A 16212-nucleotide genomic window follows, 5' to 3' on the forward strand; every position below is an offset into this window, starting at 1 on the left:
TCTAAAGCAATCCCTTTAAATACGGTGTACCTTTAATTTGAGTTTGATCGGCGCAAGACTTGAATGTAGACTATGGAGAACGCGTTCAGAGTCTAGAAAGACACCCATGAAAATACAGTATGCATATTTGTCTCTGTTTCAGTACCCATGGGTTCTGGGGTAGATTTAAAAACACTGACTTTACACATTTATGTTTAGGGAATAATCATGAATCCTACTTCAAGGAAAAATATGGCCTTTAAGCACAAACTAAAAAAAGGTGGTTTAATTGATTCTCAAAGTTGACACGTCCAGTTCATCAATGGTAACATTGGAAGTAGTAGTGAAGCCTACAATACAACTTTAATATGGAGAATAGTATACAATAGTATGATATAATAAATATACCCTAATTGCAGTTATTCAATTTGGCTTGCTTCTCCAAATTGAATCCCTATAAGTTATAAGGCCATACAGGCACAGCATTTCATACTTCACTGTGGGAAAGGGCAGGCCCGTGCACAAACCTTTCAGGGGACAGCTGCGCAAAATGATCAAATATCTTGAAATTCACAATACTTTTGTCATTTAGCAGACACTCTTATCCAGAGCAACTTACAGTAGTGAGTGCATACATTATCATACTGGTCCCCCATATGAATTGAACCCACAACCCTGGCATTGCAAGCGCCATGCTTGACCAATTGAGCTACACGGACCTTCTGTAACCATACCAAATGTAATATATACTAATTTGAGTGTCCTGGATTTACATTTACTATGTTACGTCTGGTCTATGAGACCCGGCTGCCACTCGCTTGACCTTATTCATGGTTTCCTCAGTTTAAAGGTGGTGGAAATATTAAGGAATTAGTTCAAGGTCAGAATACATTATACCTGTAGCCACAACTCAATTTCTTTAATCACCATCTCAAACGTATACCTTGCTGGCATACTTAAGTTTTTTAATTTAACTTTTATTTAGTCAGTTAAGATCAAATTGTTATTTATAATTACGGCCTACCCCAGCCCAATTGTCGACGCTGGGCCAATTGTGCACCGCCCTATGGGACTCCCAATCACGGCCGGATGTGCTACAGCCTGGATTCGAACCAGGGACTGTAGTGACTCCTCTTGCACTGAGATGCAGTACCGTTGCCCCACTCGGGAGCTCAAATTAAAGGTCGGAATAAGCAGAAAGGTGCATAAAAAAGGGAAAAAGTTCCAGGGAATAAAGCGCCTTACTCAGGACTGAATTTCCCCCTCGGTGAACGGGAAAATAATAGGTCTACCTACACACATCTGGAACTTTTGTAGCCTGCAGGCCATCCCTGTTGCTCTCTCGAGAGCGCCAACGATTGGGGAGTACTGATGGCGGGTACAGCGCGGAAGTGGATGCGGATGTGACGTTTTCGGACACCACTTCATAACACTCTATCACCGCAGGATGTATTATGAAAGGCTCCGTAAAGTTGTGTTGAATAACCACGGTTTCTCCGCCAAATTACACAACACCACGTGTGCATGGTAAACTCAGTCATTCACGATTCTGTCTGTAACACTATTTAAAAAGTACACAATTACATTTGGAACGAAGCGAGCATGGCCAAGCGTAAAGAGTCTGCAGACACAGCAGTGAAGACGGACACAAAGAAACTGAAGAAGGTTGCAAAAGGCAAAGCTGGAGGACTAAGAGCCAAAAAAGGTAATCTAGCCAACTAGTTACAACACCCAACTAACACCCAGCACTGAGCAAATACTTATAGGAAACACCCGTTGAAGATGTTCTACCTTGCCATTTATCTAATTTAGGCTACATTGTGACAACATTACATTATCAACGTTTATATACAGGATTTTTTATTTTTTTAATGAATTTTTTATACGCTATATACACTGCTCAAAAAAATAAAGGGAACACTTAAACAACACAATGTAACTCCAAGTCAATCACACTTCTGTGAAATCAAACTGTCCACTTAGGAAGCAACACTGATTGACAATAAATTTCACATGCTGTTGTGCAAATGGAATAGACAAAAGGTGGAAATTATAGGCAATTAGCAAGACACCCCCAAAAAAGGAGTGATTCTGCAGGTGGTGACCACAGACCACTTCTCAGTTCCTATGCTTCCTGGCTGATGTTTTGGTCACTTTTGAATGCTGGCGGTGCTCTCACTCTAGTGGTAGCATGAGACGGAGTCTACAACCCACACAAGTGGCTCAGGTAGTGCAGTTCATCCAGGATGGCACATCAATGCGAGCTGTGGCAAAAAGGTTTGCTGTGTCTGTCAGCGTAGTGTCCAGAGCATGGAGGCGCTACCAGGAGACAGGCCAGTACATCAGGAGACGTGGAGGCGGCCGTAGGAGGGCAACAACCCAGCAGCAGGACCGCTACCTCCGCCTTTGTGCAAGGAGGTGCACTGCCAGAGCCCTGCAAAATGACCTCCAGCAGGCCACAAATGTGCATGTCTGCTCAAACGGTCAGAAACAGACTCCATGAGGGTGGTATGAGGGCCCGACGTCCACAGGTGGGGGTTGTGCTTACAGCCCAACACCGTGCAGGACGTTTGGCATTTGCCAAAGAACACCAAGATTGGCAAATTCGCCACTGGCGCCCTGTGCTCTTCACAGATGAAAGCAGGTTCACACTGAGCACGTGACAGACGTGACAGAGTCTGGAGACGCCGTGGAGAACGTTCTGCTGCCTGCAACATCCTCCAGCATGACCGGTTTGGCGATGGGTCAGTCATGGTGTGGGGTGGCATTTCTTTGTGGGGCCGCACAGCCCTCCATGTGCTCGCCAGAGGTAGCCTGACTGCCATTAGGTACCGAGATGAGATCCTCAGACCCCTTGTGAGACCATATGCTGACACATGCACATTTGTGGCCTGCTGGAGGTCATTTTGCAGGGCTCTGGCAGTGCACCTCCTTGCACAAAGGCGGAGGTAGCGGTCCTGCTGCTGGGTTGTTGCCCTCCTACGGCCGCCTCCACGTCTCCTGATGTACTGGCCTGTCTCCTGGTAGCGCCTCCATGCTCTGGACACTACGCTGACAGACACAGCAAACCTTTTTGCCACAGCTCGCATTGATGTGCCATCCTGGATGAGCTGCACTACCTGAGCCACTTGTGTGGGTTGTAGACTCCGTCTCATGCTACCACTAGAGTGAGAGCACCGCCAGCATTCAAAAGTGACCAAAACATCAGCCAGGAAGCATAGGAACTGAGAAGTGGTCTGTGGTCACCACCTGCAGAATCACTCCTTTTTTGGGGGTGTCTTGCTAATTGCCTATAATTTCCACCTTTTGTCTATTCCATTTGCACAACAGCATGTGAAATTTATTGTCAATCAGTGTTGCTTCCTAAGTGGACAGTTTGATTTCACAGAAGTGTGATTGACTTGGAGTTACATTGTGTTGTTTAAGTGTTCCCTTTATTTTTTTGAGCAGTGTATAATAGGGGGTACAACAATACCGATTATACAAAGTTAAGACATACACGTCACTGTTTTAAAACGCTTTCTTATTCGAAGAATGTACTATAGAATGATCATGTACTTCTCGATATCCTTCTAAATAAACAAGAGCGTTTTTTTATTAGTACATTTACATTTCTGAATATTAAATTTTGCCATTAGCACAATTAACTGTTACATTTTAAGAGGTAAAATTGTTTTTATTGATCCTTAATAATACATGGATAATTCTGAAGGAGACCTCTGGCCTTATTAACAATTAGGAATTTGTGCGCTGATAACCCAAACTTTTTGCAACAGATATTATTGACAAATGTTTTAAGTAAGTTGTGATATAAGGAATATATACAACATCCCTTTGAAAAAAATCACACAGACCTATTATTGTTCTGAGCGAGCAAAGGTTACAGTTGGCACAACTCTTTGCCTTGTCATCCAATTAGTCTTGCCTCCAAATGTTAACCCTGCAAGTTATAAGACCATACAGGCACAGCATTTCATAATTCATATCTCTAAATTCATAACATTTGGAATGCCTCTGTAGTGAAAATTTGCTATTTTTCCAAGGAAGGGTATCTCAAGAAGGTGAGGTCTGGTTACACCTCTAAACAGCATGAGAGTCCCAGATGAATAGCGTGAGACTATGGCGAACTGTAGGTGTAACGAGGGATATGGTAAAGAGAGAACAATTATTCATAATTGAATAACAACCGTTCTGCGTTACGATGTTGCAGCTCATATCATAACTTCTGCTTCAAATTTGTCACTGATGCGTTTCAATGGGCCAGCATCTGTCAGATTCGTGTTTATTACAGATTGTGTGCAGGTGCATCGTCTTGCATGGTTACCATTGTGGATCAACTGTCTTGTCTGCATATAAAAACGTGTTTACAACTGATCTGAGTTGATTGTGTGTTTTGATTTTCTGCCAAATTAAACTCTGCAATGGTTATTTCTTTAAGACTACATAATGTTTCATCTGTAGAAGCTACAAAGCACCTACAGATGTCAAATGAGGCTATAAAGCTTGCTCTGTAATATGAGTAGTATTTTATTTATATATATATATATGTTTTATCAGCAAAAAAGAAACGTCCCTTTTTCAGGACCCTGTCTTTCAAAGATAATTTGTAAAAATCCAAATAACTTCACAGATCTTCATTGTAAAAGGGTTTAAACACCGTTTCCCATGCTTGTTCAATGAACCATAAACTATTAATGAACATGCACCTGTGGAACGGTCATTAAGACACTAACAGCTTACAGACGGTAGGCAGTTAAGGTCACAGTTATGAAAACTTAGGACACTAAAGAGGCCTTTGCTCATCTGCGTGAACGTGTCTTAGGCATGCTGCAAGGAAGCATGAGGACTGCAGATGTGGCCAGGGCAATAAATTGCAATGTCCGTACTGTGAGACGCCTAAGACAGCGCTACAGGGAGACAGGACGGACAGCTGATTGTCCTCGCAGTGGCAGACCACATGTAACACCTGCACAGGATCGGTACATCCGAACATCACACCTGCGGGACAGGTACAGGATGGCAACAACTGCCCGAGTTACACCAGGAACGCACAATCCCTCCATCAGTGCTCAGACTTTCCGCAATAGGCTGAGAGAGGCTGGACTGAGGACTTGTAGGCCTGTTGAAAAGGCAGGTCCTCAACAGACATCACCGGCAACAACATCGCCTATGGGCACAAACCCACCGTCACTGGACCAGACAGGACTGGCAAAAAGTGCTCTTCACTGACGAGTCGCGGTTTTGTCTCACCAGGGGTGATGGTCGGATTCGTGTTATCGTCGAAGGAATGAGCGTTACACCAAGGCCTGTACTCTGGAGCGGGATCGTTTTGGAGGTGGAGGGTCTGTCATGATCTGAGGCGGTGTGTCACAGCATTATCGGACTGAGCTTGTTGTCATTGCAGGCAATCTCAACGCTGTGCGTTACAGGGAAGACCTTCTCCTCCCTCATGTGGTACCCTTCATGCATGCTCATCCTGACATTACCCTCCATCATGACAATGCCACCAGCTATACTGCTCATTCTGTGAGTGATTTCCTGCAAGACAGGAATGTCAGTGTTCTGCCATGGCCAGCGAAAAGCCTGGATCTCAATCCCATTGAGCACGTCTGGGACATGTTGGATCGGAGGGTGAGGGCTAGGGCCATTCCCCCCCAGAAATGTCCGGGAACTTGCAAGTGCCTTGGTGGAAGAGTGGGGTAACATCTCACAGCAAGAACTGGCAAATCTGGTGCAGTCCATGAGGAGGAGATGCACTGCAGTACTTAATGCAGCTGGTGGCCACACCAGATACTGACTGTTACTTTTGATTTTGAGTTTGACCCCCCCCCTTTGTTCAGGGACACATTATTACATTTCTGTAAGTCACATGTCTGTGGAACTTGTTCAGTTTATGTCTCAGTTGTTGAATCTTGTTATGTTCATACAAATATTTACACATGTTAAGTTTGCTGAAAATATATGCAGTTGACAGTGAGAGGACGTTTCTTTTTTTGCTGAGTTTATTTATAAACATGAATATAAAAATAATTGATTTGGCAAATTTTTCTCTAATGTAACCAATCACAGCCCTCCTTTTACTTGTATCATTGCACATCCTGCAAATCTCCAGCAGAAGGCAACCATTTTGAATCCATTTTCACATTCACTCTGGTAATGCTTACAAATTGGATCATAACCCTAAAAGTAGCAGAGATCAAGTGGTGGAAAAAGTACACAATTGTCATACTTGAGGGAAACTATAGATACATTTTTAATAGAAAATGACTCAAGTAAAAGTGAAAGTCACCCTTTAAAATACTACTTGAGTAAAAGTATTTAGGTTTTAAATATACTTAAGAATAAAAAGTCAAAGTATAAATCATTTAAAATTCCTTATATTAAGCAAACCAAAAGGCGCTATTTTCTTGTTTTTTTAAAGACATACTTTACAAACGAAGCATTTGTGTTTAGTGAGTCTGCCAGGTCAGAGGCAGTAGGGAGGACCAGGGATGTTCTCTTGATAAGTGCGTGAATTGGACCAGTTTCCTGTCCTTCTAAGCATTCAAAATGTAACGAGTACATTTGGGTGTCAGGGAAAATGTATGGAGTAAAAAGTACATTATTTTCTTTAGAAATTTAGTGGGGTAAAAGTTGTCAAACTTAGTAAAAGTGTAAAGTACAGATACCAAGAAAAACACTTAAGTAGTACTTTAAAGTATTTTCACTTAAATAATTTACACCACTGCAGAGATCCCACCCAACTTTGATATGCCCATAGAGTATATAATGTTCAACAATATATAGAAAAATTTGCCAAAATAGATTTTATACATTTCCAATATTCATGTTTATATTTTTCTATATTAGAAAAATTTGGCAAATTTGTTTTTTTATATTTCCAATATTCATGCTTATATTTTTCTATATTCATAAATTAATTTAAAAAAAATGTGTTTTTGAAATCAAAATACTTATATTACAGAGCAAGCAGTAAAGCTTCATATGACACCAATGTTTGCTACGTAGTACCTAAAGATGAAACACTATGGAGTCTTAAGGCCAAAATGTCATAAATATGCTCAATTATGCTTTTAGATACAAATGTCAAATATATGTCAACAGTCCTTCCTCCGAAGCACTATTTTATGGATTACATTTCGTGAAAATCCCCCAAATCGTGGTCTTTTTTTGGTCTGGGTTTCGTGAGGAGTCACTCATCAGTGTATTATTCAAAGTCTTTCTCTCACTTTCATAATCTTATCATGACCCATCTTTCTTTCTACCCTATCAGAGAATGGAGAGGAAACGGAGAAGGTTCCGAGAAAAGCCAAGCACAAATCCCATCTCTCTAAACCTATAGTAGGGGACACAACCGAAAACCACACCAGCAAATACTTCCAGGACAAGACTCCAGTGAAGGAGGAGCCTGCTGATATGAGTCCTGAGAGTGATATCATCCCTCCTTTTATCAGAGCCAGAAAAGACACAGTAAAGCCTGTGAAAAAAGAAGAAGAAGAAGATGAGGACAGCGAGGAGGATGAAGACTGGGAGGAAGTGGAAGGTGATAAAGGAATGAACGCTAGTTTTGATTGTATTGTACAATGTTTGTAGACTATATCTGTGTAGATGTTCTGTTTTGTATGCCTATGATGGCTCTGGTCCTTGCTCTGTGTGTGTCACTATGTGATATTGCTTTCTGAGCCCTTAGGTCCAGTGGAACCAGAAGAGCCAGCCCTGCCCTCACAGCCCGTGGAGATAGAGATTGAGACCCCAGACATCACCCACAAAAGGCAGAAAAGGTGAGAGATAGTGGCAAGATGGCATGTGGTCTGTGTCTTTGTGTGTACTCCTTTGGAAAAGCAAGTGCTGCATCCTAGATGACACAGTCAGACTGTAGGAGAATTAGCTCGTTTTAGTCCAAGATGGAAATATGAACCATCCATCAATTTACCATGACAACCTGACTCCAGGGAGAAGAGGAAGGCGGAGTTTGAGACCTATTTGCGACGCATGATGAACCGCTTCAACAAAGATGTGGTGGAGGACACACACAAGGTGAGCACACACACACACGTGTACCATAAGGACCTCCACATGGCTTAGCTCACAGACTGTCATGATACTGCTGATGGGGGAATCACAGAATGGCTGTGGTCCATTTTTTTCGCCCTAACACGTTCTCTTCTCATTCGAACCCTTCTTACGATACCGATGTATAAACATCTCTCCCATAGGTCCACCTCATGTGTCTTTTAGCCAACGGGATGTTCCGGAACCGGTTGTGTAGTACACCGGACCTGCTGGCCATCAGCCTGTCTCTGCTGCCCACCCACTTTGCCATGGTGGCCAAGGAACGCATTGACACCAACTACGTCTCTGGCCTGCTCAAGTGGTGAGGAGGGCCTTCGATTTGTATTTGTGTGCGTGTGACTTTAACTGTGTGAATCTTTTCTTCTTCTGCTTATTCCTTGTAGCATGCTGAACTATGTTTACCCTTCTTGACACCTGACTATTTCAATCATCCCTGGCTATGTTGTTAAGTTTACGTCGTGTTCTTTGTAATTGATCCGGGTTGATTTTTGTCCAGGTTTGGGGCGACGTTCACGCTTAACCCGGAGCTTCCCTGTGAGGAGAGGCCCGACCCACAGGGCCTGCTGGAGAGGAGGCTGGGCAGCCTCACCGCTAGAGACCACCAGGAAATGACACATGTTTGTTCATGTTCCTCTGTTGCACAAAAAAAATAATTTGCAAATGGATTATGTTTTTGAGAGACGGCCACATTTTCCATAAAGTTTTAAATTAACGGTTAAAAAGTTCGGGCTCTTATGGTATGACATGTTCTCTCTAGAGAGAAATTGGGCCTAACTCAGTTTGCCTTGATGGTACTTAACCGAAGCCTGTTTTAAATCAAGTGTTTCCGTTGTCTTACCTGCATGACGTAACCTTGACCTCTGTCCCCTGTGTTTTCCTCCAGCTGTTCCTATTGATGCTGAGGTCGTTACAGCTCTTCTGTCGACTGGTGCTCTCTCTGCAGCCCCTGTCACTGAAGCCCCCGTCAGCCAAGGTCCAGCATTGGCTTTGCGTGTACACACTTTAAGGTGAAGTTCACAGGCTCTGTGTGTGTCCTTACCTGGTCCAACTCTCTTTTTCAGAGCAAGGCCAAGAACTCAGGCAGTCCGCCTAGGAAGAGTCCATCGCAGAAGAAACCTCCAAAAGAGAGCCCCTCAGAGCCCAAGGTATCCCCAGGGTCCAAGAGACCGGCAGGGGGGAAGGCCGAGAGAGGAGGGAAGAAGGCAAAAAAGAAAGAGGCAGGGGAGACGGGAAAGGCTGTGTCGGTGGGACAGAAACCCAAGAACTCCAAGCGCCGCAGCATAGCCTCGAAGGTGAGCTACAAAGAGGAGAGCAGTGAAGGGGAGGGGCCAAGTGATGGGGAGGAGTTCCAGCTGACCAATGAGGAAGACAGTGAGGACTCTGAGGGAGGAGTCAGAGCCAAGAAAGTAAAAGGAGGTAAGAGCAAGGGCAAGAGTACAGCTCCACAGAAAACAAGTAGTGGAGGCAAGAAGAAAGTGAAGAGTGAAGAGGAGGATGACGATTGGGAGGGAAACGAAGAGGAGGGGGAGGAAGAGCAGGGGATGAAGCGGGGCAAGAGGAAGGAGGGGAAGGGTGCAGACGAGTGGCTGGAGGTGTACCTGGAGAAGACTGGGTGCTGGGTCTGTGTGGAAGTGCTGCAGGGCGTGGGGCAGCCTCAACTGTGCTCCAAGCAGGCCACCCATCCCATGACCTACGTGGTAGCCGTGGACGGGGACGGTCACCTGAAGGATCTGGGCAGCAAGTACGACCCCACCTGGATGACCTCCACCAGAAAGCGCCGGGTGGACGAGGAGTGGTGGGAGGTGACGCTAGAGCCATTCCTCGGCCCTGAATCCGAGAGGGACGTCCAGGAGGATAAAGAGGTGAGAATGAGATGCAAATTCGCACGCCTTCATTTGTACAGCTTCTCATTTACACACTCCCCTCTCTCTGTGCTCTAGCTCCAGTTGAAGTTGCTGGACAAGCCATTGCCCACGTCGATAGCAGAGTTCAAAAACCACCCGCTGTACGCCCTGAAGAGACATCTACTGAAATATGAAGCTCTCTACCCCTCCACAGCGGCCATCCTCGGGTACTGCAGGGGAGAGCCTGTCTATTCCAGGTAAGCAGCACACATAACCGGGATATTACACATTTGAGATTTTTCATAACTGATTTTGAATGCAAAGAAGCAGAATGATACTGTTTAATAGTATCATTTTGTTTCGAAGTAGAGTTCATGGAAATGTTGCTCTTTTTTGGGGGCGGGTCATGGAAATGCGTTACTATGGTATGCACACTCATTGTTTGGTGTCCAAAACAAATGTATCTTCTTTGATTGTGAAAAGCCATGGGAAATACAGTAATACTTATTTGCATCTGGGGTCTCCACAGGGACTGTATTCACACGCTACACTCCCGAGACACCTGGCTGAAGGAGGCGCGCACCGTCCGTCTAGGAGAGGAGCCCTGCAAGGTGAGCAGGGTCGTGTTCTTTAGGGCACACCGTAGCAAAACTCACTTAGACACACTTTCTCTCACACTCACTCTCTCTCTCTCACAGACAAGCTCTCTCTCTCTCACACACACTCTCTCCCATACACCTTCTCTCAACTTCTCTCTCTCTCAGATGGTGAGAGGGTTTTCCAATCGCTCTCGGAAAGTCAGGATGGCGTCAGAGCAGAAGGACAAAGATGACCTGGCTCTGTTTGGTGAATGGCAGACAGAGGAGTACCAGCCCCCAGTAGCTGTGGATGGCAGGGTATGATTACTTTCTAATGTGTGTGTGTGTGTGTGTGTGTGTGTGTGTGTGTGTGTGTGTGTGTGTGTGTGTGTGTGTGTGTGTGTGTGTGTGTGTGTGTGTGTGTGTGTGTGTGTGTGTGTGTGCGCGCACGCGCATGCACATGTATGTTGCATTTTTATAAACAATTGAGTTAAGTATATGTTTGTTTTCTCCAGGTGCCTCGTAACGACTTCGGCAACGTTTACCTGTTCAAGCCCTGCATGCAGCCAGTTGGCTGTGTCCACCTGCGTCTGCCTAACCTCCAGAGAGTGGCTAAGAAGCTGGACATGGACTGTGCCGCTGCTGTCACTGGCTTTGACTTTCACGGTGGCTACTCTCATGCTGTGTAGGTTTTCCGTTGTTTGCGCGTGTGTGTGTGTGCGCCGATGTATGGTTGTGTAATTGTTTGTGATATGTGTGCTGGTTGTTACGTAGTTTGTTTCTGTGTGTTTCTTTTCTAGAACGGACGGCTACATTGTGTGTGAGGAGCATGAGGAGATCCTGAGAGCAGCCTGGGTGGAAGACCAAGAGATCCAGAGACAAAAGGAGAAAGAGGGGAGTTGTGGTGTGTCTGAATGTGTTTGTGAAAAGCCTCTGTTTTGCCACTTCGCTCAAAGCACATCTTTTTTCAACTGCCACTGTGTATTGTACAGTTGTATTGAATTTAATAAATACGTATTTCCTGCAATTAATCATGTCTTTATGGAGAAGGTTTGTTTTTAACTACGGTGTATTACAGGCATTATCTTGTTTGTTAGGTTAGTGCTTCTCATATTTTGTTCACATATGTCTTGTGTGTGTTTTCCAGAAGCGGGAAAAGAGGGCAGTGGCTAACTGGACTCTGCTGGTGAAGAGCCTGCTGATCAGGGAGAGACTACAGCGTCGCTATGGGAAGAAAGGCCCAACCCCCGGAGGAGGCCTGGACCAACTGAAGAGCCAGGATAGGGAAGGGGTAGAGGGTCTATCGTCTGAAGAGGAAGGGGAAGGTGGGCCGAACACGGCTTCTGCCGCACTGGCACAGGCCTGGCCCCAGAACAGACAGGGGGAGCAGGACAGTGGCACGGGGGGATCCTCCAAAACTACATCCAAACGGCAGAAAAGGGGCCAGGAAAAGCACCTTTTCCCCTTTGAGAAAGTATGAGATCATCCAATCCAACTTTCTCTGGCGCCCATCCAGTCGTGTTCTTCATGTCACCAGAACAGATCAGAAGTAGGTCAGGCCGACAGGCATCTGTTCCTGGTTCCTGCTGTGCTACAGTAGATGTAGGTCATTGTAATCCATGTGGACCAAAACAACAAAGCAGCCTGGTGTTGGTGTGGCACACGGGCATGCCTGAAGTGTCCCCACTCGCGCCAGCGAATAGCCCGCTTTTCGCGTGGCGCCCGACTGGTAAGACGCTTGAGAATTGCTGTTACGTGTGCTAGCAAGGCAGAGGTCCTGGGTTTGAGCCTCTGTGTAAACCCTGACTCGGGAGGAAGTGGTACTCTCTAAGCTAGCAGCGTGACCACCTTTACACTGGCACAGACTCTAACCTGCACCGCTGCAGTTGTTTCACACTCTCATATCTCTTATCGCTCCTGTCTCTCTAAACACACTCATATCTCTGCGTGTGTGCGTGTGTGTGTCTGCGTGTACGTGCATGCATGCGTGCGTGCATGCTTGGGAGCTCAGTTGTCTGTCTCTACTGTGTATTAATAGACTGTTTTTAAATCCAAAGTATTTTTCTAAGAATTGTTATAAAAATGTATCCGAATTGTTGTTATATTACAGCGTTGATGTGATGTTAAAAGAATGGAAATAAATAGCAGATATTTTGGGACTCATTAGTTTGATCCAAATACTAGTGTTGACTGAGGCATTTGTATCATCCTCAAGCTGCCCAAACTACAAACTCAGACATTCACAACAAGATCAGTTTTATCATCACAATGTCTCATAGTATGTTTTATCCTTGAGGCAATGGAGCCCATCACTGATTGTCAGAGACAAGGAGGGAGTTATTTTACGCTGGCTTGGGTTGAACCGGGCAATGGGAGGGAGGAGAGCTCTTCTCAAATCGCACGGTAATCTGCACCGCTCGGTCATGTTGTCAGCATGGTGCATTGTCTAGAAACATCTCTTTTTCCATCAAATAAATGTTTGAAATGTCAAACTCGTTTTCATTTTCATTTGTTCTATGAGATAATATCACAACGAACCTTTATTGTGCGTTATTACATAAATGCTTCAAAATTCACAAAATGTGACAGCTGAAGAAGACTACCACAGACCTTATTTTCGGCGTTTATTCTAAACAAAAACTCCATTCGTTTCCCATAGACTTTGTTCAACGAACCATGGCGGAGTTGGCACCTACAAAAGATGTCATTGCTATTGCTTTCTATTACTACATCTGCTTAATTACTTCACTTTTGTTTTGAGCCGACTTTGCCGTCGGACAGAGTGGGGCTATTGGCTCACGCCCGGTTCCAAATCGAATGCAGTCAACTTTCACCCGGTGCAAATCACGCCTACACGGGAGCCCGGGCGAGATTAATTGAACCCCCTCAAGGATTACTGCAGGTCAGGGATTCCCAACACGAGCCAAGTTCCAGTGTCTGTGACGCCCGCCGTTTGCTGCAACGCACACCCAGAGGAGAGCGTGGTGAAACGAGCCACAATGTCCTGATGAGTTTTGATGCGGTCTTTACCCAACAAAGTCAAGTTAGGATATGTCAGTTATCTGTGCGATCTTTTGTCCTGAACCCATTAGGGTGCTTTAGGTGCCAAGCTTATGGTCATGTTGCAGCAGTATGTAGGAGGGAGATTCCTAGATGTGAGAAGTGTGCAGGAGGACATGAGATAAAGGAATGTGTAGTGTAGGTGGAAAAAGTGGTGCTTGAGATCAGAACTGTCCGGTGAGAGAAAGGCAGGTTGCCAGCATCAGAGTAGGACAGAGGGTGTAGTATGCTGAGGCAGGGAAGAGAGTAGTAGAGGAAGATGGGTCCAGGGGGAGGGATCCTAAGAAGAACCCTGTGAGTGGGATGAGGCCAATAAAGAGTGATAAGAATAACGTGCTTCAATAAGGTTGGCTTCTTAGCCTACTGCAGAAAGTGAACGTAAATCACTGAAAATAGATGTGGTGGCAGCTGCAGAGAAATACTTGGGTGTACAAAATTTTACTGCAGAAGAGTTAGGTGTGTTTGAATGATAGTGTCCCGTCCTCCCAGGCTGTCGGTCTTGTGTAAGAACAGATAGGTGGGGTGCGTCACCTGAGTGGGTTGAATTTCCTGTCCGGGTTGGCGCCCCCCTCGGGTATGTGTCGTGGGGGAGAACTCCGTGGGCTATACTCGGTCTCAGGGTAGTAAGTTGGTGGTTGAAGATATCTCTAGTGGTGTGGGGGCTGTGCTTTGGCAAAATGGGTGGGGTTATATCCTGCCTGGTTGGGCCTGTCTGGGGGTATAGTTGGACGGGGCCACAGTGTCTCCCGACCCCTCCTGTCTCAGCCTCTAGTAATTATGCTGCAATAGTATATGTGTCGGGGGGCTAGGGTCAGTCTGTTGTATCTGGAGTATTTCTCCTGTCTTATCCGGTGTCCTGTGTGAATTTTAAGTATGCTCCCTCTAATTCTCTTTCTCTCTTTGTCTTCTCTTGGAGGACCTGAACCCTAGGACCATGCCTCATGCCCCTGGCCTGATGACTCCTTGCTGTCCCCAGTCCACCTGGTCGTGCTGCTGCTCCAGTTTGAACTGTTCTGCCTGTGGCTATGGAACCCTGACCTGTTCACCGGACGTGCTACCTTGTCCCAGACCTGCTGTTTTCGACTCTCTCTCTATACCGCACCTGCTGTCTCTAACTCTGAATGGTTGGCTATGAAAAGCCAACTGATATTTACTCCTGAGGTGCTGACCTGTTGTACCCTCTACAACCACTGTAATTATTATTATCTGACCCTGCTGGTCATCTATGAAAGTTTGAACATCTTGGCCATGTTCTCTTATTATCTCCACCCGGCACAGCCAGAAGAGGACTGTCCACCCCTCAGGTTCCTCTAGGTTTTTTCCTAGGTTCCTGCCTTTCTAGGGAGTTTTTCCTAGCCACCGTGCTTCTACATCTGCATTGCTTGCTGTTTGGGGTTTTAGGCTGGGTTTCTGTATAGCACTGTGTGACATCGGCTGATGTAAAAAGGGCTTTATAAATACATTTGATTGATAGGGCCAAGTAGTCGAATAGTGGTGAGGTTTTAATGGGTGTGGGGTTAGATGGTAGGGCAATTTTTTTCTTCCCCATTCCCGCGTCCTTTTCCCTTCCCTTTTGTGTCACAAAGTGTAATGAATTCATCCTCCACAACAGTAGGCGGTAAACACAGGGTGATCAGCTTCCATCTCCAGGCAATCAGACGGTTAAATAGCCATAACCTTAGAGGCTGCTGCCCTATATACATAGTCATGGAATCACTGGTCACTTTAATAATGGAACACTAGTCATTTTAATAATGTTTACATACTGTACTGCTTTACTCATTTCATATGTATATACTGTATTTTAGTCATTGCCACTTTGACTTTGCTCATCCTAATATTTATATACAGTACCAGTCAAAAGTTTGGACACCTACTTATTCCAGGGTTTTTGTTTATTTTGACTATTTTCTACATTGTAGAATAATAGTGAAGACATCAAAACTATGAAATAACACATGGAATCATGTAGTAGCCAAAAAAGTGTTACAAAAACCTAATTATATTTTATATTTGAGATTCTTCAAAGTAGCCACCCTTTGCCTTCATAACAGCTTTGCACACGCGTGGCATTCTCTCAACCAGCTTCACCTGGAATGCTTTTCCAACAGTCTTGAAGGAGTTCCCATATGCTGAGCACTTGTTGGCTGCTTTTCCTTCACTCTGCGGTCCAACTCATCCCAAACCATCTCAATTGAGTTGAGGTCGGGTAATTGTGGAGGCCAGGTCATGTGACGCAGCTCTCCTTCTTGTTCAAATAGCCCTTACACAGCCTGGAGGTGTGTTGGGAAATTGTTTTGTTGAAAAACAAATGATAGTTCCACAAAGCGCAAACCAGATGGAATGGCAAATCATATTTCTCTTTGCTTATTTGAGCTGTTCTTGCCATAATATGGACTTGGTCTTTTATGAAATAGGGCTATCTTCTGTATACCAACCATACATTGTCACAACACAACTGATTGGCTCAAATGCATTCAGAAGGAAAGAAATTCCACTAATTAATTTTAACAAGGCACACCTGTTAATTGAAATGCATTCCAGGTGACTACCTCATGAAGCTGGTTGAGAGAATGCCAAGAGTGTGCAAAGCTGTCATCAAGGCAAAGGGTGGCTACTTTGAAGAATCTGAAATATAAAACATATTTTGATTTGTTTAACACTTTTTTTGGTTCCTA

General features: G+C 44.9%; 1 protein-coding gene across 1 annotated transcript; it reads left to right on the forward strand.

The window, feature by feature from the left end:
• Positions 1-1416: 1416 nt before the first annotated feature.
• xpc (xeroderma pigmentosum, complementation group C) lies at positions 1417-12957 on the forward strand. The gene is made up of 14 exons (XM_039008495.1): positions 1417-1684; positions 7253-7522; positions 7670-7760; positions 7932-8016; positions 8196-8353; positions 8549-8669; positions 8936-9025; positions 9114-9914; positions 9993-10153; positions 10426-10507; positions 10661-10792; positions 10990-11159; positions 11275-11368; positions 11622-12957. The coding sequence occupies exons 1-14, from the start codon at positions 1582-1584 to the stop codon at positions 11952-11954; spliced, it is 2691 nt and encodes an 896-aa protein (XP_038864423.1). The 5' UTR covers positions 1417-1581; the 3' UTR covers positions 11955-12957.
• Positions 12958-16212: the final 3255 nt, after the last annotated feature.

Source organism: Salvelinus namaycush, chromosome 14 (genome assembly GCF_016432855.1).
Source record: "Salvelinus namaycush isolate Seneca chromosome 14, SaNama_1.0, whole genome shotgun sequence".
In the NCBI taxonomy this organism is placed as follows: domain Eukaryota; kingdom Metazoa; phylum Chordata; class Actinopteri; order Salmoniformes; family Salmonidae; genus Salvelinus; species Salvelinus namaycush.